The sequence below is a fragment of the Poecilia mexicana genome, unplaced genomic scaffold (genome assembly GCF_051168715.1).
Source record: "Poecilia mexicana isolate PSO_F unplaced genomic scaffold, ASM5116871v1 scaffold_13, whole genome shotgun sequence".
Classification (NCBI taxonomy): Eukaryota; Metazoa; Chordata; class Actinopteri; order Cyprinodontiformes; family Poeciliidae; genus Poecilia; species Poecilia mexicana.
Window position 1 is genome coordinate 32,486,719 of NW_028263382.1, and position 26,155 is coordinate 32,512,873.

The window sequence follows — 26,155 nt, forward strand, 5'->3', positions numbered from 1 at the left end:
CTAATTATATTACAGAAGTCACAACTTAATAAAGAAAAGACAGAGTGAACCTTATCATCATAACTTTAATCTGCAAGATTTGAAGATTTGTGTCAAAGTTTACCAAGATTAAGACATATACAGTTTTTTTTATACAAAAGAGATTACAGTGCATTCTCAGTCATATTTTCCTACAATGTTTTCCTTTTAACAAGAAAAATTTCAGGCATTGGAAAAAAATATAAAACAAGGTAAAACATTATTAGAAGTTACAACAAATCTTTTGTTTTGTTCTTTTGTTTTTTTTTTGTTTTGTTTTGTTTTTTAAAAAGACATCACATTTGTGTTAAACATAATTTTTTACAAAGGATGCTTTAAATATGAATAGAGTAAAAATGACTTTCTGTGCTTACTTTCACACTTTGTACTCATTATCCTTAGTACCATTTAGAATGTGTTTTTTGTATCAAATCTGAGGCAAATATTGTTTTTAAGTGCAAGAAAAAAAAATTCATCCCTGAGCCCATAAATCAGAGGACTCAGACATCTCGGTGCGAGACTGAATAATAAGTAGTTACAGTATCGGATGTCCATGAACAAATTAACATCAGCTTTAAGTGCAGCAGCTTCAGTGAACGGGCTCCACAGCTGGATGAGGCAGAGCAGCAGCTGGAAGGTGTGAAGAATCACCGTTCTCATTCCTCTCTGTGTCGACTGTTTATTCTCTCCAGATGCAGCTTTGGCCACTTTGACAATCTGAATATAGCAGAAAACTAAGATGATGCACATGATCAAAAAGTAAAACTGACTTATAGCAGACCTAAAGTGGCGCTGCCACGGTTGCAAAAGGAACATCTCCACTGAACACAACGCCTTTTGTTGGTAGAGATCAAAAGAAGCTGTTGCACAGAATATAGAGAGAATCAGTAAACAGGGAACGGAGCTGATACCATGAATGACGAGGATGCAGTGCATTGACCTGCGTGTGGAGCAGAGCTCCGAGTGCCGCAGTGGCAGGCAAATGGCCACATAACGCTCCAGGGTCATAGCTGTCAGAGTCACAGGTGTGGCCATAACATAGAGCAATGTGACAATGGAAATGACGGTACACAACCAGACCTGTATGGTGAACTGAAGAAAGTTTACAACCACCATAAGATTAGAAAGTATAAGTACAAAGCTGTCTGACATCAACATCACAGCAAACAAAATGTACCGAGCGCTGGTGTGGAAGCACTCCTTTTTGAAAAATGTCACAATGAGCAACATGTTGATGCACAGAAACATAACCACCAAAATCTGAACAAGCAAAACACGGAAGCTTATCTGTTGCTGGAAAGAGCCAACAGCAACAGAGCTGTTATTAGACATTTTTCTGTTAAAGAAAATAAAATGATTTAGTCAATTGATGCAACAACTCATTGAGTGCATTGTGTTAAAATAATAAACTGCAACAACAAAAATTGAATTATTTCAATAAAATACAAAGTATAAGTCCAATGAAGGCGCTCAGATGAAATACAGCAATTTAATAACCTCTGGTTCTGTTCCAATGCAAATAGTTTTAAACAGCCTGGTCACAAAGATCTCCTTGTATGAAGGCTTTAAATACAAGACATCCAAGAGCAATATCTAATGAAAGTTAACTCTGTGGTGTCGTCATCGCCACTTGCTGTTTGTGCACCTCAGTTGTTCTCAAGAGGGAACAGAAGAAAAAACAAAAATCAGGATATTCATTTCAAATTTGATTGTAAGAAAATACTGTAAGAAAAGACTTTTGGTATTCTTTTGATTAAAAAAAATGTGTATTAGTGATTTTTCTAAAAGAAAAAGTCAAGTGGATACCAACTTGGTTAAATAAAGTTTTTTTATAGCCTGCCAGAGAAATGACATGGGCCAGCTGTGTTGAAACCATTTGTAATTGGTGTACTGAGGGGCGCTGAAGAAAGAGAGAGTTTCTTTTTGAATCTGTGTCTTTAACTCCATTAAGTAGTGAGAACCATGGTAACAGGTAAAAAGCCTATACTTTGTATGGAGCTTTATCTTGTCTGGAGGATTCCAAAGCACCGTACACAACATTCAGAACTATTCAGTCATTGACACACACGCACAGTGGCCCCATGTTTTCGGTACGAGTATGGATACCACCATAGCTCATTCTCCACAGGCTGAGTTGCACCTGTTCAACACCTTTTGGAATCCGTAGGTATCAAAGATGCACAGAGGCTCCCAGAAACGACCACAGCTGTTGCTTCAGTGAGCCAATGGCAGGAGAAACCCAGTCTGACATCAACATCACACCTACACTCAAACACTAAGAGGCAGAAATCGTTTATCATAAACTCTTGACATGGAAATAGCAGGATGGATCCTTGACCCCCTAACCAAGGAGTTTGTCCTGCAACATGTGGGTCGCCGGGTTGATCCACCAAGTGTAGCCACATGTTGCACTTGGGCTGTGGCTGTGATCCACTAGCTTGCCATCATCGATATGCAAATGTGTGCGTGAATGGGAATGACTGATTTCACTGTAAAGTGTCCTTGAGTGAATATAAGTCTGATGTCATTTCATTTCTTTTAAAACATGCAGGACAGTGGTTGGCCCTTGACCACCAGGGTTGGGATCCACTGGGTTAGACAAACAACCTCCAACATCTGTCTTTGTGACATTGTGTGACTCGCTGCAGCTGCCTGCAAAGGTGAGTACAACTTTGGCTCTTCCTCTCTTTGAAGACTCTAGTACTTGCTCTTACAAGTCAAGGTTTGCCTACTATCATACTTTAAGCCAGCAGCGCCGCATGAGTTGCCACACAAACCCAGTAAACAGTGGAAATATAGATTGACCAGTCATTTAAAGTTATTTAAACTTTAGGGTTCAGTATTTTAACTATTGAGTCTTCAATGGCCAGAAGTTTCAATTCATGTATTTATATAGCACCAATTCACAGCAAATGTTGTTTCAAGGCACCTGAAAAAAAATAATTTCTATTAAATCGTACATAGATTCCAATTGATCCTAGTTATTAAACAATTAATTATTCATAGTAGTGCTTTGTTTCCATCTTCCATGATCCGTGTTTCTGTGTATTTATTTTAAGGTTTTTCTGTGTTCAGTTTCTGTCCTGTGAGTCTCTGTTTCTGCGTCTTCCCCGCTGATTGATCCCTGTGTCTCGTTCCTGTGATTACCCTCCCAGTGTATTTAGTCCCACCTGTTGTCTGTGTTCCTCGTCAGTTCCTCATCTAACGTCATGTGTACGTCACTGTCAAGTCCTGTGTTGGCATAGCTCTCACTTCAGTCCTCAGTCTTTTCCGTTGCTACCGGTATTTAGCTGTGTGCTATCTTTCTGCCGTGCTGCCTGATCGGGACTGTTTTGAGCGTCTTCATTAAATTCATCATTTTCTTCTTCAAATTGAGTCTCTGCATCTCTCCTCACACCCCTCACTCGCCGTTCATGACACCATCTAAGGAAGCCCAGCAGATTGCATCGAGTCATTGACTTGCAGTATATTCACCCTCCTCAACCAGCTTGTATCGCTTGCATTGTGTCGTTAGCTTTACAGCAATCTCTCAAACTGAGCATGGATAAAGAGACCAGTTAATAATCAGCAGCAATTTTGGGAGATGGGTGACTGGCTGATTTTTACATGTGAAGCCAATCTTATCCACTGATATTATTTACCTCAGCAAACGTCTAAAAAATCACCCACTGTCCTCTTCTGCTGTACTGTGAGAGAGATTTGACTGATAGATCAGCCCACTGGCTCAGGTCTGCATGTTTGCAGTTAATAGTTGTTACCAACTAAGCAATATTCCTGCTCTATATAGAGCAATTAAATATATCTAATGACATTTCAGATAAAAATATTATTATATATGGTATTGACTGAAAATGGCAATCAGTGCATCCCTGTGTGTGTATGTGTGTGTGCACGTGTGTGTGTGTATATATATACATATATATATATGTTTCTGTGTTCAGTTTCTGTCCTGTGAGTCTCTGTTTCTGCGTCTGATATATATCAGTGACATGTGGTCAGGGGAGGCAGGTGAGGCAGAGCCTCATCTGTCATCATGGAAAAATAATATATAATAATAAAACCATTTATATTGCTATTTTCACCCTGTGGTTTGTACTATAAAGTATCTATTTTTTACTTAGCTTAACCAATTCTGATTATTTTTGTCTTCAAAATCGCTGGATTTTCGCATTTTTCCATTCAAATGCTCAGAAGCGAAGCCGGTGAGGCAGCAGCGAGCTGAGCCTCACCTGGGATTGCGCAACCTCTCGCTAACTGCACTGGCTGCCATTCTATGGGAGCATGCTCCTCCTGCCTGTACGCCGGCAATAAAATGGCTAAAAAACATTTAATATATGGACTGATTTTCCATAATTTAGCTTATGTATATAATGTACAGTGTTTTTTGTCACTAACTGTGTGTATCGTGTTTTGTGTGCGGAGGAGCGATCAGAAACGGGAGAGAACAGATTCGAGGTGAGGCAGGCAGTTCTCTTGCCTCATGGCAGGGGGTGCTCATGATCCCAGATATTGTGATTCCACAATTGCAGAATAAGACACAGTGAGCTAGCCATGGAGCTAGCCATGCAGTAAATAAGTAAAGTACAGCGATATATTTGTTTTCTCATATCTTCCGACATCAACATGAAAGACTACATCTCTACACTTAAACAGTTTTCTAAACTGGATTTTCAATTGAAACAGGAGATAATAACTAAAGGAAGACCAACCGGAGCTGAAAGTTTTGCTTCGAGACAGTTTGATGATTCTCAAACGGAGTAGAAAAGACATGCCGAGGAGAGACTTGGCTTTGGATGAACGGATATATTTGTGCAGAATTAGCGGTGCATGGATTTCATTGATAAGTAAAGGTAAGACAGCAATAAGATGTTTGTTTTTTTTTTATTAAATGTGCGTTTTGTGGGCTACAGTTTGTATGTCTAAATAATTCAGTAGAATAGAGCGGTAGCTAATCTACCACAGCAATTTTTTATTAATAAAACATTAAGCCTAAAACGTACTACAACAACAGACTAAATGTTCTGTTCTGTGTGCAAAATTCTTATAGATCACTTTGCTGTGGATCATAGCACGAAATCAATACCTACATTTCTAAGTTTCACTGAGTTAACGCGGCTATGGATGACATGTAAAAGGTTAGTCTTTTTGCCCCCCAGCGTTGTACGCCTGCGCGAAATTTCCGTACGTCCAATAACGTGCATGGTGTCTATGTCAGTGCCTCACCAGCAATGAACCTCACCGCATGTCACTGATATATATATACATATATATATATATATATATATATATATATATATATATATATATATATATATATATATATATATATATATATATATATATGTATGTATGTATGTATGTATGTATGTATATGCACTGCTTTGTGTTTCTAATATATACTATCAAAAAGGTCAAAGATTATAAATATTTTTTTCAGGATGCATGTATATGTGTAGTGTTAAGATAATTATTCACTGTAGATTTCAAACAGATGTTTTTAAAAACCTCTTAAAAACAGAAATTAATTTTATGATATGGAAACGTGTCCAGCTAATATTGCACATCTGAAAAAAAAACACACTGCACATGGTGGGAAAATATTAACAAAAGATATAACCAATCCTTCAAAAAAATTGCTTCAAGTTTACGTCATGCGTGTTCACTGTCAGAGGGACTCTTCTTTAAACAATAAAAAATGGTGCTAAGCCAAACAAGAAGGATTACATTTGTCCAAAATTTCCTAATTTTATATTTCACATATGGAAAAAATATGCTGATAAGCATCCTAATTGTTTCAAGTGTGCTTCTTGATTGATTCTAATAAAAAGTTGCTTAAACTGCGATAAATATAAAATAAGAGGCTGATCACATAAATTGAATGGAAGAGAGGATGTGTATGAAATCATGACTTCTAAATGTTCATCAGTTTGTGTGTCTGAGCAATACTCTTAAAAAAAAAACTAAAAAATAACCAACAATGTCTGACTTAAAATGTTTATAGAGCAGAGGGCACAAAGTGTTTCTTGTATCTATTCCACGAAAAATCATCCAAAAAAAGATTTATTTTCAATTTTATTTAAAATATTTGTACAAGTATAAGCAAAGATGATCAGTTGTAGTATATACCCCGTCACTAACATGAATCAGACATAAATATATGCTTTCCTCAACATGATGGCTGTTTCTTGTACAAACCACAGAGAGCATAGTAACTGACCGCCTGAAAAAATAAATCATCCCTGAGACCATAGATCAGAGGACTCAAGCATCTGGGAGCTATAATAAAAGTTATGTAATTGAAGTACCTTACATTAATAAATAACATGAAATCAACCTGAAGCACAGCAGCTTCAATGAAGGGACACCACAGCTGGATGAGACAGAGCAGCAGCTGGAAAGCGTGGAGAATCACAGTTCTGAGGCCTTTCCACGTCGACTTTTTATTCTGCCCTGATGCGACTTTGGCCACCTTCATGATCTGAATGTAGCTGAACACAATCACAACGCACATGATCAGGAAGTAAAACTGACTGATGGCCGATCGCAGGTGACCCTGCCATCTGTACAGGATGAACATCTCCACGGAGCATATCCGGCCTGCGGTGTAGAAAGAAAGAGCAGAGGACGCGAAAAATATAGAGATGATAACAACACAGGGCACAGAGCTGAGACTGTGGATAATGAGGACAAGATGGAGGGTGGTGCGGGTGGTGCACAGCTCCGCGTGCCGCAGGGGCATGCAGATTGCCACGTAACGCTCCAGGACCATCGCAGTGAGCGTGAACGGTGTAACAAATGTGTACACCGACAAAACAATGTAGATAATAAGACACAGCCACATCTGGATGGTTAAACCAAAGTAGCTCAGTATGAGCAGCACGTCCGTCATTATCAGAAACAGGCAGTCAGAGAACAGTGAAACGGCAAATAAGACGTAGCGCGTGGTGGTGTAAAAGTAATCTTTCAGAAAAAAAGTTGTGATCAGGAAAAGGTTTATGCAGAGAAAAACACATACTAAAGCCTGAACTAAAATGACTTTGTAGTTAATGTTTATGGAATAAGCTTGCTCTGTAAGTGAGTTATTGGATGCCATGTAAGCAAAAAAACAGACATATATCAAACAGTAGATCTAAACATAAAGGTGATGCTGCCTTGTTTTATAATCTTTTTTGAGAGATAAGCTAAAACAGATGTTTATATTTTCTTTGCTGCAGATGAAATAGTCACAAATATGTTCATTGCACCCAGTCAACAACCGTCTGAGCACAACATACCCCCTGATGTCTTCAGTCGAGTCTGGTGGAGTCGTCTGAGAGAGCAGCAGAAACTCTTTATAGGAGAAGTTCAGATAACAGGGACCTCGTGACCTCAGTGGTACAACGTGTTCTCACAGCGCCGCCTTTCACGTTCACATTGCAACTCATAATGATAAACTAAATTTAGCAAAAAAATAATAATAAAAATGCTCACGTTCACACAGTCAGGTCTTATCCTTAGCGCCATTGTTTAAAACTAGATGCCGACATTATGCACCTCTTTACAAAATATGTGCTATTTTCAACTGTAGAGCACTTTTTTACCCTTTGTAAAAAAAAAAGTGACTCATATTTGAATAAAACTAAATAGCAAAATAATATGTTGATAGTTGAACATAAAAAGTTGCCAAATGTTGATGAACTCCATCAAGAACTTAAGCCCAGTCACCATCACTGGCTGTTCACAGCTTCAAAATACTTTGATTGGTCAAAATGGGTCCTTCCTTCTGTCACCCACTTCTACAGTATCTCCTCTTTTGGACTGCAGTAATGACGTGAAGATTATTGTCAGCATTGGAGTCCATTTCAAACTTATTTCATGATTGGTAAACCCTGGAGGAAGGTATTTCTGAGCAGCTTTGACTCTTTTTAGTATGTAGGTATCCAGGTGAAAGGATAACCTTCAAACCATTAACTAATGTAGCTAACTTTTTCAATTATTTTAGTGGCATTGCTTAATCATTGTGGAAGACCTTCAACATGACAACTCCCAAGACAAAGGTTAAGTTTTATTCAACCAAGAAAAAACTAATTTGAGATTAATAAGGGAGAGCAAATAAGGAAACTAAAGATGCTTTTCCACTGGCAAGTTGCGCACTAACCGGTTAATGTTCAATTCGTGTCTACCCCAGGTAGTGAGCTTTTCCATTATATGCTCTGTTCCTTGTTATTGTGGGCGGTCCATAAGCAGCAGCAGCTGTGGTCAACTCTCTGCTAATGTTTGCAGCAACACTCAGTGATGGAGAACCTTCAAGTTGTGGTTCTGATGGACTCAAACTGTGGAGATTATGGAAAGGTTTCCCATCTTATTTGTGAATAAACCTATCAATTGAACTGATTGTAGATGTCGCATGATTATATGAAATACACAGTGATATCCATCCTGTGATCCAGTTTGAGAACTAAGAAGTCAGAAATGAAGGAGACAGCATGGTCCCCCTTACTGTTAGCCCAATGGCCTCCTGGTGAGAAAAAGAAGAAAACAAAAACATTTATAAATTTATACTTTTTCAACATAAAACGAAAAAATTCCAAGATAATTTTCCTTTGAAGCTCTACCATAATCAAAATGTTTTTAAAAACCGACTTGTAGCAGCGAGTATTGATAGAACCCTGTAACAAGCTTTAAAATATGAATGAGTTGGTCACTCTAGATCAGTGTTTCTCAAACCTTTTGCGGTACTCTGCTCAGTTTTTCAAATTACTAACCTTCGTACATCCCAGCGGTGCCTCCAGATTGTAGAGATTATCCCTTTTCCATTTAGGTTCTTACAGTATGAGGTTCAAGAAGAGTCAATGAGTTGAATTTATGAATTTGATTTATTGAGATTAAATGCAGAGCTGGTCCATTGTCATGCTTTTGGGCTAACTCAGCAAAATGGCCTCTAAAAACAGTTTCTGTTTCCTTTTGTGGGCCTCTATCTAAGCTACGCCCTAAAGGGTTTGTCACTTCCGTTAACCTTAGCTAAGAGAGTGTGCACTAAGTGTGTGTGTGTGTGTGTATACATGAGTATGCAAGCAGCTAAAAAAGATAGAGGAAAACAGAATTATTTATTCCCAACAAAACCCATATTGTCTTATAAAAATTCATGGCTAGCCCAAACATAATGATACAGATTTGCTATACATATAAATAGAATTACATTCTGGCACTTTACTTTTTGAAATGTGCAACATTTTGGATTTAGGCAATACAGTCAAATGTTGCAAACCAATAGCCACGCATAAACTTTTTTTAATCCAAAGGAAAAGTAAAATTCACATCCCAAGTTAATATTATAGTTCCAGTGTTTCACACTGTCGGAGCAATGAATGCTATCAGCTGTCAATTAAATAGTTTCGGTGTTGTACCCTTCTCATTCCTCTGTTAGTACCATCCTGAAGTAGTTAGGAAAATCAGGCTGTGCCGGCTCTGCTAATGGAAAATGAATCTGGCCAAAGCGGACCGAACCAAATCAGTTAGAGGAATAATGGAAAAGCGCCTTGAGAAAATTAATTTCAGTTTAACAAAGAATGATTAGACACAAGAAAGAAATAAAACTAGAATCACTAAAAAACTTAACTAAGTTAAGCTATAACAAGGCTGATCTGAGCAAGGACAGAGACTAAAGAACACAGAATAATTAAACTAGAATCAATATATCAAACCCCAAAACAACACAGTACCTGAAACCTACCAACAACTCTACTGACACACCAGGTAAAATATTTGAACATTTATTTTTTATGAATCACATTCACATCTATGTTCAATAAATTTCAGCTTCTTCTGTTGTTATCGTTTTACTGTGTCTATAAATGGACAGCAGAACACGTAATGCTTCAGAGCAACTAAAAACACCTCGTCCCTGAGGCCGTAGATAAGAGGACTCAGACACCGTGGAACAAGATTTAAACAAATGTAATTAAAATATCTAACTTTTACATATAAATTAAGATCAATCTGAAGCACAGCAGCTTCAATGAAGGGCGCCAACAACTGGATGAGACAGAGAAACAGCTGGACAGCATGGAGGATCACGGTCCTGAGTCCTTTTCGTGTCAACTCTTTGTTTTCTCCTGATGCAGCTTTGGCGACTTTCATTATTTGAACATAGGAAAAAGCGATGAGGATACACATGATCAGGAAGTAAAACTGACTGACCGCAGACCTAACATGACCCTGCCACCTGTGCAAAATGAACACTTCTGCAGTGCATAGTGCATATTGTTTAAAGAAGCTCACAGTGACTGAAGAAAAAAAGATTAAAAGAACCACAATGAAGGGTATGATGCTGAGGCTGTGAATGATGAGGATGCCCTGCAGGGCTCTGGCTGCAGTGCACAGCTCTGCATGACGCAGTGGCAGGCAGATAGCCACATAGCGCTCCAGGCTCATCGCTGTCAGAGTCAGAGGAGTGACATAATTATACATAGACGACAGAATGAAAAAGAAAAGGCACGACCATGTTTGTAAAGGGACAGAAAAATAGACAAAGAGCAGCAACAGATTTGTCATTATTAAATTGATGCAATCAGAAAATAATGCATTGGCAAACAAAATATAGCGCATGTTTGTGTAGAAGATTTCCTTCATAAAAAATGTTAAAATTAGCATCAAGTTAATGCAAAGAAGAACAGCAACCAACACTTGAACAAAAATCACTTGGTCATTAATCAGTCGACCTGAAGGTTTACCAGCATAAAGAGAACTGTTGTTAGTCATTGAAATGATACATTCAAATGCAGAAATACTATTAAAAAATAATTTACAAGATGTCAGATTCCTGAATCAAAATATCCTCAATACTTTGTTAGTGACCTTACAATTTCTCTTAATAACCTTTAAACTTACTCTGATTAGCACAAAGACATTTTTAAGGTATTTGATGTCAACTTATCTTTCATAGAGACCATCTGCAACACTTTTCAACTTTAATGTGGCATAAAGGCTCATTGTGAGCACAAATGCCCTCCTTTGAGCTGTCTCTGTCTCTTAAACTTATATAATCATCCAGCTCACTCGTGGAAACAATGTTGTCATAATAACACACCTCTGAGCTGTCTGATCATGAGGTAATTGGAAAGTACTGTAAAACCTTTACTGACAAGATTAATCCATGGAGTTTCAACCACAGTGTAAAGAAACACTAAATACAAAAAAGAAGTTTCTTAAATTGTTTGTGTGCTATTGTCTTTTTCTAGAAGTGATTGAATAGGAACGGGTCCCAGGACTGAATCCTGGGGTACATCTATTTGAGGCCAGCTGCACCAAACTCACTATGACTGATTCTTATCAACCCCCTCAACAGGAATGCAGTCCAATATTTGGTGGGCATGGCCTAATTCCTCCACCACACTCCCAAAAATTGAAAACAAAAATCAGCCCCAAGCCAAGTTTTGGCCTACAATCATGAAATTTGGTACACATGTATCTTGACAGGACTCACAAAAGAGTCTCTTGGAGCCATGGTCCAAACCCCGCAGGAAATCGGCCATTTTGGATCAAAGCCACTATTTTGTTTCACATGTTGTATCTGAACAAACTCCTCCTATAGCTTTGGAGATGCAGGCGTCAGAATCAGTCAGCACAGTCCTTAGACATTGAAGATCAAACATTATCAAATTCCTTTGGCTAGATCAAAGTATATGGATATGGCAAAGCTTCAAATCTTACCATTTGCCTTAAAATATATAGGTGGTATAACATTCACACATGGGCTCCCAACTGCCTCAGACTTTGTCTGTCATAACCAACCAGCACTGATCAAATTCACATCGTCAGTTGGTGACATCACCATTGCCCTGTACCCTTTGAAAAGGAAGTCACCTGTTTTCTTACTGGTTCACTTCTGTTGACTCTATGATTCATACACATTTGAACCTGTGTTTAATGACATAGAACAACATAATGTTGAATCATCTCAATACTAGCTGATGCCTGAACCATGTGTGCATGGGTGAATATGGCCAATTCCAATCCCTCGCCGTTTGCATATGGTTGGCTCTAAATCACACATGTATCATCCGATTTGCACCAAACTGGATGTAAATGACCGTGGTAAACCTTTGAAGATGCCAATATGGGAATTTGACTCCAGTGGAATAGTTATATCTCCATGATACAATTAATAATCTGCACCAGATTTTTGGTGTGTCATTAGGGAGCACTGCTAAACACATTGGTGTGCACCGCCTAGCGGACCGATGCAGGAACTGCATGAGAGAGTTGACGATGAGTGGGTGATATTGCTGAAGCTCCCACAGTCGTCACGAGGCCGGAGTGGCGCTGAGCTGTGAGGGCCTTCAATGCTGCCTGTAGCCTTACTTTCATGTTGTCTTTCTATAGATACATTGTAACATGTCTGTGTTAAACCCAGTCTCTCTTTTAGAAAAAGCAAGTGAATGAGCTACTGCTAGGAAAAATTTCATTCTATAGACATCTTTTAGGGATTTCTGCAAAGTCAACAACACAAAGCAACTGTCCACTGTCAATTGTATATGTAATATGTAATTACAGCTATTATACCATAAGTTCCAAACACAGAATTACAGCAACACCACAAGAAATAACGTGTATTTGTGTTATTTGAAGTCTCTCAGGTTTGCTGTATTTTTCTTCTTTCATGTTATGCATAGAACCTGAGCAAGAGTTGTTTTGTGTCAGGTTTATTTTGCTTTTGATTGCACTGTTTGTGTGTACAGCTATGGGAAGCACAAATGGATAGAGAGAATAATGTTGCAATAATGTTATTTTTATACGATTTTTTTTCTTTTTGATTTTGGGTGCATTAGAGAACACAGAAAAGACAACAGTTGAAAATATCTTTAGTGTGACGTTACTTTTATTTCCCCCAATTAAAAAAAAAACTAAGATAGGTGTGTTTTTTAACTACTATATTGTGCAACTAAAATGTCATGTCCGTTTCTCTACCCTATCACATTCCTAGCAAGTGCTCACAAATGAAACATTGGAAAAATAAAACTACTCTATAATATGCATGGTATCCTACAAAAATGTCAAAATTAAATTTTAACTTTGATACACAACTCATGTTTCTTTACTTTGAACGATACAAACATTAAGCTTCCACACATAAAGATTATAAAGACAAAATATGGTGTTTTTAATTATTGAATTCAAAGGTTTCATATTTAAACAGGTCGGTTGAAATGTTTGAAGTTGAACACATACACTAGATATGAACTTTGCTCTTAGCTTCATTACTTTTGGACATTTTCCATCCACAGTTTTCTGGAGGAAAGCATAGATGTTTGTCATAGCACTATCATAACGAACAGAAATATGGGGAAGTTTAATTAGTTTAATTTCTGCCAAGGATGTGGTCACTCTGCAGGGGATGAGCTTCTTGTCCAACACAGTGTAGCATGGCCTGACCATCTTTTAGTTGGTTCCAGATACAAGGAGGTATGACTGACATCGCTTTTTCTTGGACACAAGATCATCACAACCCTTACATGACTGCAACAAGAAACCACATACTGCCTATGGAGATTTTGCCTAGTGTACTTTGCAACAAAATGTTAAGTTATCCAGTAATTACCTTGTGAAACACAACAAGATGCTCCATGGCCTCTTGGAACACCACCGATCTTCAGCACTTCTGTCGTTGCAGGCTGAGGTGGCAGAATACGCAGCAGCCACAAGAATGTCCAACTCTGGCTAAACTGACAAAACAAAGCAAAAAAAAATATCTTAGCCAGTCTCCCATGTCCTGATGGCATGACAACCAGATGACTGAAATACGGTTCAGTCAATACCTGGTTGGTCATCCAATGATTCATCTGCATCCTGGTTCCTGGCAGATAATGGAGTAACTGTCAGGCTCTCAGTTTCTCATAACACTTTTACTTTGAAGGATGTATGTCACATCTTCCACAGTAGACCTCTCTGGTCCAAAGCCCAGTGTAAAATCTTGTATTTGCAGCAATAATGTGACATTGCATAGCTACTTTTAATCATTTCCAAGTGTGTGACAATCACAAGCAGCTGTGCATACCAGCCTCTAATTATATATGTATTTACAGACAGACAGACATACTTAAAATTCAGCATCTTACAAAGTTTGAATATTGTGAAAAGGTTAGATATTGAAGATACCTGGAGTCACACTATAATTAGCTAATGAACTCAAAACATCTGCAAAGGCCTTTAAAATGCCTCTCCGTCTAGTTTTGTAGGCTACACAATCATGGGGAAGACTGCTGACTTGGTGTCAATGGTCTAAAACACATATGTCAGAGTCAAGGCCCGCGGGCCACATCCGGCCCGCGAGAAGGTTTTTTGCGGCCCCTGGGATGATCTTGATTTATTATTAGAACCGGCCCGCAGACCGCAGCAAGCCGGCACCCCGTCTGAAAAAAAATATCTTCCTTATTTGAACTGTAAGCAGTTCTTTAAATGTTCTGTGAGATTATGTACTTACCCATGTATCCATAACAACCGGAACTTTCAATATCCACCAAGTTATTGCCGAAATATACCGTCTATTAAACGAGTGCCCCCCGGATTAATTACATTCTCTGCAGCTGCAGCTGCGAAGTTACCGTATTAACCCGATACTTGCTGGAAAGTGCAACGTCTCCCCTTTCAGAAACCGTTGGAATTTTTCCACTTAGCGCTACGTGTGGCGGAATTACGGTACTGCAAATTTAGATGTGTCGCCGGCGACACATCTAAATTTGCAGTACCGTAATTCGCCGGCGACACATCTAAATGCCTTGACTCTGACATATGTGGATTAATAGATTTTTGCACTTTATTTTATTGTATTTCAATCCAATTATATTTTAAAAATATTTCAGTTGTGTCTGTTGAAAATTAAAGATTACTGACAGAGCCATAAGAAAATATTGCTTTATTTATCTGATCATATTGGAATATATTTGTTAGGTTTTCAGTAGGTTCAATTAGGTTCACTAGACTATATGAGTCATTTAAAAAAATTTCAATGAACATTCGATCAGTCCGGCCCTCGGCTTGTAGCTAAATTTTTTATTTGGCCCTCCGTCCATTTGACTTTGACACCCCTGGTCTAAAATATGACCATTGACACCTTGCGCAAGGAGGGCAGGTCACAAAAGGTCATTGCTAAAGAGGCTGGCTGTTCACAGAGCTCTGTGTCCAAGCACATTCATAGAGAAGCGACAGGAAGGAAAATTTTGTAGTAGAAAAAAAACGTGTACAAGCAATCAGGATAACCACACCCTGAGAATTGTGAAACAAAACTCATTGAAAAATGTGCATAAAATTCACTAAAAGTGGACTGCTGCTGGAGTCAGTGATTCAAGAACCACTAGTTGTATTCAAGACACTGGTTCCAGGTGTCGGATTCCAAGCCACTCTTGAATGAGAGATGACATCAGAAGCATCTCGACTGGGCTGAAGACAAACAGGACTGGTTTGAGATGTCAGGTCATCTCCTGGTGTTGGTCCACTGTGTTTTCTGAGATCAAAGGTCAGTGCAGCCATCTACCAGGACGTTTTAGAACATTTTATGCTTCTGGATACTTTATGGAGATTCAGATTTAATTTTCCAACAGGAGTTAGCATTCACACACAGAGCCAAAGCTACCACTACCTGGTTTAAGAACCATGGTAAATGAACTGAAATAGTGTTTTTCCAGTCATTTTGACAACTCAAAGCACTTTACATTAGAGTCATATTCACCCATTCGCACATCGGTAGGCAATTTGGGGTTAAGTGCCTTGCCCAAGGGGAATTATTGACATTCCCGTGATATTCTACTTTCATGGCCAGTACCTGTATGTTCTACCCAGATGACTTAGTTTTAGTTTCACACTGTCCACATTCTGAAAAAAGAAAAATGCACCTGTTGCTATCCAAATATTAAATGATTAATTCAAAAAATAATCAACAGGCCAGCCCTTCACTGCATTGGTGTTTGGTCAAGCAGAAGGAACTAAACTTTTCTCATGTTGATGTTAGAAGAAACTTTTTACCATCCTTTGCAACAAATGATCCAGCAATCACTGAAGGAATAAGATGTCATTGCATTTTAGGCAATAAAGTGTGTATTTTCTTACTTAAAAAAGGAAATGAATAATTTATTGATATGCATTTTCTAATGTATTCCTAATATTGTCTGAAATGAGCTAGTGATTAAATGAAAAAGAAACATAAAATGTGCTTTTTAAAAAAAATCTGATTAATCAATTATTCATTAGAAAAATTATTAAAACCTAAAATAATTGCGAGCTGCAGCCCTAACATTCAGTGATGTTTCTTTGCTTCGAACCGCACAAAGTTTTCACACATACAGATTCAAAAGACAGAGGAACTGTCATGCTTTTTAATGATCAATTCATAAAGAAATTCAGACGTTTCATGTTTACGTTTCGGTTGAAATGTTTTTTTTGTTGTTTTTTTTTACATCATTGCATATTATACATCTTTAAAACACATTTCTAGACAAAGATTATCTTTTCCAGAATCACAGTTTTAACATGTTGGCCTTGAATGGGCAGCAGAACAGCCAGTGTTTCAGCGCAAGTAGAAACACTTCGTCTCTGAGGCCATAGATAAGAGGACTCAGGCATCGAGGAGAAAGAATAAACAGAATATAGTTAATGTATCTGACATTTCTAAATACATTGAAATTAATCTCAAGAATAGCAGCTTCAATGAAGGGGGTCCACAGGTGGATGAGACAGAGAAACAGCTGGAAAGCATGGAGGATCACAGTTCTGAGTCCTTTTTGTGTCGACTCTTTGTTGTTTCCAGATGCAGCTTTGGCCACTTTTATTATTTGAACATAGGAGAAAGCGATGAGGATACACATGATCAGGAAGTAAAACTGACTGACCGCAGACCTAACATGACCCTGCCACCTGTGCAAAGTTAAAGATTCCACAGAGCAGATGATGTGTTGTGTGAAGAAGCTAAAGGTGACTGAAGAAAGCAACATAAAAAAAATCACAATGTAGGGAATAAAGCTGAGGCTGTGAATGATGAGGACACTCTGCAGGGCTCTGGCTGTGCTGCACAGCTCTGCATGACGCAGTGGCATGCAGATAGCCACATAGCGCTCCAGGCTCATCGCTGTCAGAGTCAGAGAAGTGACATGATCACACATATATGACAGGAGGAAAAGGAAAAGGCACGACCATGTTTGTATAGGAACAGCAAAATAGCTCAAGATCAGCAACAAATTTGACATGATTAAATATACACAATCAGAAAATAGTGTGGTGACAAATAAAATGTAACGCATGTTTGTGTAGAAGATTTCCTTAGTAAAAAATGTTGCAATCAGCATGGAGTTAATGCAAAGAAAAATACCCACCAGAATCTGTACAATTATCACCTGGTCATTAATTTTTCGCTGTGAAATTTGACCACCAACAACAGAGGTGTTGTTACTCATTTCAGTGCTAAATACAGAAAAACTCTCGGAACCTTAAATCATTTTTTTTAACTCACTCTGATTAGAACAAAGTACATTTGCAGTGTTCTAAGACACCAAAGCATTTCTTAAACAGTTCCTTTTCAACTCTGATGTGGCTTCATGGCTCATTGTGAGCACAAATGCTCTCTGAACATTCTTTGTAAACCTTGATATGCACATAGGAATCACGTGAAAACAACGTTGTCATGGCAACACACCTCTGGAGTTCATCATCATCACACAACGGCAATTATCATGACGGAAATCATTTTTAGCTTTTTTTCAACATAAAAGCTAAAAGCTTAGCATTTTGTTGGATTTCACCTACAATGCAATGAAAACTTAATGCATATAAAGAGTTAAAGAGAGAGACGAATCACTCCTACTGAATGGTGTGCTGTCATATCTTTAGCACTGAACCTAATTAACATGCCTGATGCACACATTTATTTACAAACTGTCAGATCCTGGTTGTTAGTTGTTGATTCAAAACAACTACCAACATTTTAGTTGTTTTGCCATTTTGATTATTTGATTCAGCTCTTTCTATGATTAGATCAGCCCTATTTCTGGTTTTGGGACAACGGTGTCAACGGTGGTAAGAATTCATCCCTAAATCTGTGGGTTCCCCCGTGACAGACTGGCGACCTGTCCAGGGTGTAGCCCGCCTCTCGCCCGAAACGTTCACTAGAGAAAGGCACCAGCACCCCACCCAACCCCACTAGGGACAAGTGTGTACAGAAAATGGATGGATGGAATCAGTGGGTTGCTAGTTGGATTCCCACTGCATTGGCCTCTGTTGGTGAAGTGTCCTTCAGCAAGACACTTCACTCCCCATGCCTGCTGGTGGTGGTCAGAGGGCCATGTGCTCCTGTGGGGTTTTTTGTATCTTTTTAATTTTAATCTAAAAAAAAAAATCATATCACAATGTATGATTTTTTTAATAATTTTACTTTTACTGCTGCAAATGAACACCTGTGGAAATCAATGTAAATGTGTGGTACAGTAGCTTTTGTTTGCAATTACAGAGGTCAGTCGTTTCCTGTAGTTTCTCACCAGGTTTGCACTGCAGCAGGGATTTTGGCCCTTTCCTTCACAGAGATCGTCTCTAGAACAGCCAGGTTTCTGGGCTGTGGCTGAGAAGCACAGAGTTTGAGCTCCCTCCAAATATTTTCTGTAGGGTTTAGATCTGGAGATTGGCTGATTGGCAGGTGTTCAAATACTTATTTGCAGCAGTAACACACAAGTAATACAGTAATTATTTTGAAAAATCATACATTGTGATTTCCGGGTTTTATTATTATTTTTTAGATTATGTCTCTCACAGTGGACATGCACCTAGGATGAAACTTTCAGACCCCTCCATGATTTCTAAGTGGGAGAACTTGCAAAGTCGCAGGGTGTTCAAATACTTATTTTCCTTGCTGTATATAAAGAAAGTCAATATGGATGATGGATAAAGTATATAAACTAAGGTAAAAAATTAAAACAAATTGAGAAAATTAATTGTCCAATAAGTAGGAATTAATATTTGATATAAAGCTTGATATAAAGTCCAAAATTATTCATAAAGGAAATTAATATTGTTTAGTTTTACCAGCATGTTTCATTTGACAAGAAGTAAAATGTATGTTTTTGGTGTGACTGAGGGAGACCTGACATTAATCTGATGGAGAATCGTTTAATGGAGCTCCAGATTAGTGTGATGGCAAAGAGGCCTTCCAGCCTGAAAGACACAAAGTGCAAATGCATAAGGCTGGTCAGCATAAGACAGGTTTGATTGTGAAACAACCAGTAACGATTTTATTAATATTATTAATAAAATAATAAAGAATTTTTGACATTCTTTATTTTGACAAAATGTAAAAGAAAAATAATAATAATTTACATTTTTTCTTTTTTCTTTTTTTTTTGTTTTTGTTTCTACCTTGGATCAAGGCTGACCTCAAACCTAACCTTTCACTCTTATTCCCCACTTTGTGTTTATCTGTCACATAAAATCCCAGTGAAATTGGCAAATTGCAGAGAAGCTTAAGGGTATGAATACTTTTGCAAGCCACTGTTAAGACAACCAGAAGGTAAACAAAAAATAGTGTATGTGTTTAACTTTGGCTGTGTATTTAGAGTCTTGTACAGTTGTAAAGACTTTAAGGTGTCATGGGGCAGAGTTAGACTCTGAAGATCTTACTTTGTTTTTCAACCAAAGTTGTTTTTGTCCATGCGATAATGATGATAATAATTAGCCTGTTGACTGTGCTCCTCTGTGTGTTAATAAGCTCCTCTGAAGCTCATTAAAGCGATGCTTAAAGATTGTCATTAATTATTCAAAGAACATCCTGTTTACCATCTCCAAACATGAGAAAAACAACCTGGACATGAATACAAACAAGAACAACTTTGTATGCTTGTAGTGTTTTCATAAAACGTATTTTAAACAAAACCTTTGCATTATTGGTCATTTGAACTGATTGAACTTAAAAATAAAAATTAAACGTGTTCAAAATGAGAATTTCATTCATTGGTGAAGACAAATAACCATTCTTTTGTTTTTTTCCAGGTCAGATCAATTAACAAGTATTTTATATATTTTTCTAAAAAATTAATTTGATGCACAAGTTTAATTTTAGTGTGGATTTTCGATTATCCACGAAAAGTGAAATTCAAACATGTTTTGGTTGCATCATGCATTGCCCACACTCCCTGTGTTGATATCTGCCAGTTTCTGGAATTATTCTGGTTGAGATGTTGACTTATTTTAACTAAGCATTTGACTTTTGGGCATAGTCCACAATTTACAGAAGGGTTAATTCAAAGTTTTTGGATTCTGAAAGCTCAATGATAGTTTTCTTTTTCAAACTAACACAAGTGTAGATCTGGATTTGGTATCACTGTTATGCTTAAAGAGGCAATATTATCTAAAATTGAGCTCCAAAAGCTCTAAACATGCTTTAGAGCTTCTGGAGCTCATGTCATAAAGATGTCATAAAGTTATTCCCTTATCAAAAACATACCTGGAGTGTTGCTTTGATTCTTTCATACATATTTGAGAAATCCTTTACTCTTCCATGGCAACCATTCATTTTGCAAAACACCTGGGTGGACCTAGCTCTGCCTTTAAGGACAAAACTCCTACATAGAGCTACAATTTGCAAGCTTCCAAGCTTCCACTTCACAGAGCAGCTTTCCCCTGTGAACCCCCACTCAACTCCTTCAGACTAGCCAGCAGCAATTAGCAAACACCCGGTTGAACTGCACATCTGCTGAGCTCATTATAGGAGCTACTTGTCAGTGCAATGCTGGTAAAAAAAAAAAAAACATTACTAAAGGGTTAATAAAGGAGCCATCTTGTGATGACTTCCTGAAGTTGGAGTTTCAGAAAGGGCAGGAGTTTTAAAGAGACAGAGGCCCAATTTCAAGGCGTTAAATTACAAAGTCAAATTTATTTGGTTCTATTAAACCAGCCAGTTTAACAGAACTCTACAACCAGCCAAAGTTATTCCAGGAGTTTGTTGATGCCTATGAAACGTTTGCTTTTGTGAAACTTATTATGGGAGATTTAACCAGATATAAGAGAGGGTGTATGTATATATTTGAACCTGTAGCTTTGGGTGTTCATTCCAGCCTGGAAATGGAAATCATGAAGAGGCCAAACTGAATATTGCATTCACGCCCCTGATGTAAACAACTCACCGCATCCAGAAACATTTTGCTTGATAAGACAAGCATCTGAATTAAACTCAGTTATTCAACACATCCAGTACTTTTTTGCGAAACAATAAAACATCGAGGTCACAAGTCTAGATCAAAAGTTTGGTTCAGCTTTCTGTATAAATATTTATTTTATGCAATAAACAACAAAAATTAGCAACCCTATTGAGATCATAAAACAGTAAAAACAATTCAGAGTCAAGGGCATCTTGTGATAAAACTGACATAAAATTTTTAGCCAAAGCATGTGCAGGTTTCAGACAAATACCTTTAAAAGTTTCTGTTGATTCAAAGGTGCTCCAGCTTCAGTACTTTTTTGGAGTTTGTTCCAGTATTTTGCTGCTGTGTAATGTAAAATATAATCCTCCATATGTGCATTTTAATTTCAGAACAATGAGCATAATGTTTATGTTCTTATTATTGTACAAATTTCACATTTCAAAGTGTTGGTTTTGCTTTCCGAGTTCTTTTAAAACATTTTGATGAGGGGATAGAAATGTGTTAACAATTGTAAAGTTTTATGTATTGTTCTTAAACTGTTTTATATTAATCGCAGCCTTTGAACACTTTGTAAACACACAGAATAGTTAGCTGCTCCATTGTGAAATAAAATAAGCATATTTGCATATATTAGCATATTTTTATACAAAAAAGAGAACATTAGGTCTAGAGATATGTATATTTGGTTCTTTTTCATCTTAATTTTCTCTGACGTTTATTATTCCTTCTTAATGTCTGTATACTGTGGGTGCAAAAATAAGGCCAAATTTCTTGTTTGTTCACGCAATCTCTGTCAATAAAGTTGATTCAGATATGAGGTTTTTATTTTTGTTTGCTTGAAGCAGCAAAACAAAAGAACAAAAAACAGTGAAATGAAAAATCAGTGCTTTGTCCATTTGTTGAGTTTATGCACAGAGCTGAAAATGATTTAATCTGCATCTGAAGAGGTTTTAGCCCCAGTTATGAAATTGATCATATGTGTTATATAGATATATTATGAATTAAGCTCATCTAATGCTACCTGTGTGTATTTCACTTGAACCTTTTAACACCTTGCCGTGAAACTAATGATTTTATCAATAATATTTAAAACATTAATGAAAGAAGAGACATGATTTTATTGTAGCATGATGCCGGTTTACCACACACAAAATGAGCAATCTCAGAGAGACAGAATAAATGATTTGAAGGAGAGGGTTGCATTACAATTAAGAACCACGTGATGGCGACAATGCACCACCCAACGCTGTAAAATGATCAGGAAGAAGACGGGGGGAACCTTTGTTCTGCTGTAGGGCAGAACAGTTTATTGTGGCGGACCAGCATGGCCGCGCTCTGGAGGAGGTCCCTGTATCTCAGTTTCCTCAGGTTGGTCGTGTTTACATTTAGATATTGTGACACAATCATTAGTTTGTTATTTAATACATGGCACTTCTTTTGATTTATTTATTTTTTGACTTCTTTATGGAAATATGAGCGAATAAACAGCAGTTGTTTGATTGCCCCAATTCTCAGATTTGTTTTGAGATTGTCAGTAGGGCAGCGCCAGTCAACAAGGAAGTTAAATCAGTGTTACTCCCTCGCTGTTTTCTGATTTATTTATCTGTATATAACTCAATTTTATTTCTGTTCAGAAATTCCTTTCGATACCTGTCCAGGATAAAACCTGCTGTCCGGAAATCTCCCAGATGGACAAGTGTCCTGGCTTCTCTCGCCGTCGGCGGAAGTCTTTGTGCTGTACCTTTTAAACAGGCGAGTCTGACAGCCGAAAATGTGCATATTTGGAAGTTGAAGCTGCTGTAAACTCATTGAACCCCCTGCTGCAGGTTGAAAACCTCTCTCATGACTCCCTGGTGAGACGAGCAGCCTCTCTGGTGACAGACAGTTCAAGCACTTTTCTCTCTCAGGCCACTCTGGCTCTGACGGATGCCCTTACAGAGTATGCAAAGGTATGGCTTCGTGTTATGGCTACCATTTCTCCTAACTGTTAGAACTGATTGATACTTTACATGTGCTGAAGCCCTTAATGGACCATAACCAAAAGTTTAAATGAAGATATGTGGTCTTCACCCCCCGCACCCCTTTCTACAATACAGACTTCTGCTTTATCGCAGCAATAAAAAAAATCTTTGTAACGGCAGTTCAAGTCAAATTACAGACACAATGTCAAGCTGCCTGTATTAACCAGCTGCAGATGAGTACACCTACATAGTTATTTACCGTTTTTAATCTTCGAACGACAAAACGACTCGATTATAATTTTTATTTGAGGTAATTGCAGGGTTTCTGATTAATTAGTTGCAATTAAGCCCATTTTAATCTGCAACTTTATCAACAATATAAGTTATATCAATTCAAGATGCGTCTTTGCTGATACATTGCTGATAAATAGGCATATTAGCTTAAGAACAAAACTATGTATTATTTTCACAGAATTATTTTTAGGCTATTCAACCAACAGATTGATGTAAAGTGCTATTCTACAAATTCAGCTTTCCAGTGCTTTAAGAACGTTTGATCATTCACAGAACGTCCTTAGAAATGTGGACTGTAGACGCTGGCACTAGCGCTGGGGACGTCGCTGCTGCTGCTACATGTTTAGCTTTGAGATCTTATTTTAGGCTTGAATCTCTTCGCTGATAGGCTAACTGAAGCTTAGCACAACTTGAAAACAACACACTTTTCCAGCGTCCCTTCAGATCTTTATTTAGAAGCAAAAATGAACACCCAGTCGGCCAAGAGAAGCGGGCTTGTTGTCCGTCGCTGTTGTTTGCAGAGTTTGCTTGTGCGCCACATGTGCAATTTTTAATATGTCAAATCTATGTAGTTAGATTATTGAAATTAACATGTTGAATTTTTGGCACTGCAAAAAGACCAAAAAAAAGGGGGGGGCAAATGACAGATAAAATTACCCCAAAAAGGTGCATATGGACATAAATAAAATCACAAAGCTTTGATTTATTATATTTTCTAATTAAACCAAATAGCTCATTTATGTTATTTACACTAATAATACTTCTCTTGCTTGTAATACCACATCAAGAGTGCAGTCTTCACCAACTAACAACTTACAAGGTCTCTAAATAAATCCCTTCATGTTTCTGAAAATCCTCCAGGTTTTAAATATTTCTCTATAAATGTCTCTTTGCTTTTGAGTGTAAACAGTGAAAATTGTCCCCCTTGCCTCCTCACAGGCTGTGCACACACTCATCGCCCTGCAAAGGCAATATTTAGCTTCCCTGGGGAAACTGAGTCCAGCAGAAGAAGATACGGTCTGGCAGGTGATCATTAGCCAGCGTGCAGAGGTCAGTTTCTGTGTCTCTGTGTCTCTTTCCATGGTTTTTGGTCCATCCCAACTAAAAACCTTAAATCAAAGCAGGCGGCTGTAAATTTCTTTTTGCATCTTTTTGTGACAGGTTGTCCACAGACAAGACGAACAGAAGCGCTTCGAGCTGACCTGGGTCACCGCCATCAGGCTGTGCGAGGCAGCGGCAGAGGCTGCGTACATATCAGGTGTGTGACTCGAAGTGTTCTTCGCCCGTTCCGTTTCATCTCCCGTCTCTCCAGACGGCAGACGGATCGTTTGCCGTCACTCTGTGGGTCCTTTGGGCGAAAACACAAAAGGAGATGACAGACGAGTCGGGCCCGGCTAACAACCCGCTTTTCAAGTCTGAACATATGTTTGACATATGTTTGAGCGTTGTGTACCTATGTGTGTGTGTGTGTGTGTGTGTGTGTGTGTGTGTGTGCGCGTGTGTGTGTGTGTATGTGTGTGTGTGTTTCTCAGGAGCTGAGAACGCGTCCATCACGGTTAGGACAAACATTCAGCTGGCTCAGTCCCAGGTGGAGGAGGCCCAGAAAATCTCAGTGGATGCAGAAAAGAAGCTGGCAGAGACTAAAGTCATGGAGGTCGAGAGGATGACGCAGCACGCCGCCGCCCTCGAGGGGAGTAACGACGAAGAGGAGACACCCGAGGCCTACCTGAGAGAGGACTGAGAATCACCACATCATTTTACCAAATCTGTACCGACTTCTGTTTGTTTTTCTTGTCGCGTGAGGTGATGAAAGTTAATTGTTTGTTTGTACTAAAATTAAAAGAAAGCATGAAAATATTGTTTTCTTTTCTTTTTGGAATTCAAACTACATAAGAAGTGTTTTATGCACTACAGAAGCAGAGTCTTACCAATCATTTCGGTTTCATTTCTTGTGAAAATATCTGAGTACACTTGAAATAATACATAACTAATTTGCAAGATATAGGAGCTTGTTTTAAATCAATATTTCCTTAATATCAATGAAAAAAAGAAATGGTCTCATTTGCAGAGTATTCCATTTACAATAAGATTCTGGTTTTGCAGCGCAACCCAAAGTGTTGTGTTAAACATTTGGTCTTTTGATGTGATTGATTTGATAACTGATCAGGTTGCAAACTGCAGTAATGAAGTCTGGTCTCTTAGAGTGACTTACCAACAGGTTTCTGTGTTGATATTTAGTCTGAGTTATTTTAATAAACATAAGATGCAACTAAAGTTATACTTTGCCTTTTGCTTAAACAGATTCTTCAAAGATGAATTCAGTTTATTTCTTGGACTTAAGGCCTTTCTATCTCTAGCAACTATTTACTTTTCTAACGAACTTTATCATTATTTAGACTAGTGGTGTAACTATAAAGGACATAATTCCTCTTAAAGCACATAGTGCTGTTTTATAACTCATTCTAGTACCTATGTTACCTTCAGTTGTTAAAATGAGATACACCTCTGGAAAAACTGAAGAGCCCACTGCACTGAACGCTTTTAAAACCTCCTGGTTATCCCACCAAATATTGATTTCTGAGCTCTAACTGAGTTCAAACATTAGTTTTGTTGTTTCTAAGTGAATATGAACGTTCTCATTTTCTATAAATAAATACTACATTTTTGCTCAGAACTTTGGAGACATGTCAGTAGTTCTTAGAATAAAACAACAATGTTCATTTTGCTCAA

The 26,155-nt window shown here is 38.0% G+C and overlaps 2 protein-coding genes and 3 pseudogenes across 2 annotated transcripts; 1 reads left to right on the plus strand and 4 right to left on the minus strand.

The window, feature by feature from the left end:
• Window positions 1-426: 426 nt before the first annotated feature.
• On the minus strand, window positions 427-1,350 carry LOC106927687 (odorant receptor 131-2 pseudogene; annotated as a pseudogene).
• Window positions 1,351-5,391: 4,041 nt separating this feature from the next.
• On the minus strand, window positions 5,392-7,588 carry LOC106905614 (odorant receptor 131-2-like). Its single transcript, XM_014970536.2, has one exon. The coding sequence runs from the start codon at window positions 7,109-7,111 to the stop codon at window positions 6,185-6,187; it is 927 nt and encodes a 308-aa protein (XP_014826022.1). The 5' UTR covers window positions 7,112-7,588; the 3' UTR covers window positions 5,392-6,184.
• Window positions 7,589-9,828: 2,240 nt separating this feature from the next.
• On the minus strand, window positions 9,829-10,758 carry LOC106905612 (odorant receptor 131-2 pseudogene; annotated as a pseudogene).
• A 5,539-nt stretch (window positions 10,759-16,297) lies between these two features.
• On the minus strand, window positions 16,298-17,441 carry LOC106905611 (odorant receptor 131-2 pseudogene; annotated as a pseudogene).
• Window positions 17,442-22,436: 4,995 nt separating this feature from the next.
• LOC106905618 (diablo IAP-binding mitochondrial protein-like) lies at window positions 22,437-25,699 on the plus strand. The gene is made up of 6 exons (XM_014970538.2): window positions 22,437-22,538; window positions 22,805-22,922; window positions 22,997-23,119; window positions 24,365-24,475; window positions 24,587-24,683; window positions 24,958-25,699. Exons 1-6 carry the CDS (start codon window positions 22,495-22,497, stop codon window positions 25,164-25,166), a joined length of 702 nt encoding a protein of 233 aa, XP_014826024.2. The 5' UTR covers window positions 22,437-22,494; the 3' UTR covers window positions 25,167-25,699.
• The last annotated feature ends 456 nt before the right edge of the window (window positions 25,700-26,155 follow it).

Coding starts and splice junctions, on each gene's coding strand:
- LOC106905614 (XM_014970536.2), bottom strand. CDS start 7,111: ATGGCATCCAATAACTCACTTACAGAGCAAGCTTATTCCATAAACATT.
- LOC106905618 (XM_014970538.2), top strand. CDS start 22,495: ATGGCCGCGCTCTGGAGGAGGTCCCTGTATCTCAGTTTCCTCAG. Junction 22,923..22,996: donor GTGCTGTACCTTTTAAACAG/GCGAGTCTGACA, acceptor CCCCTGCTGCAG/GTTGAAAACCTCTCTCATGA. Junction 23,120..24,364: donor CCCTTACAGAGTATGCAAAG/GTATGGCTTCGT, acceptor GCCTCCTCACAG/GCTGTGCACACACTCATCGC.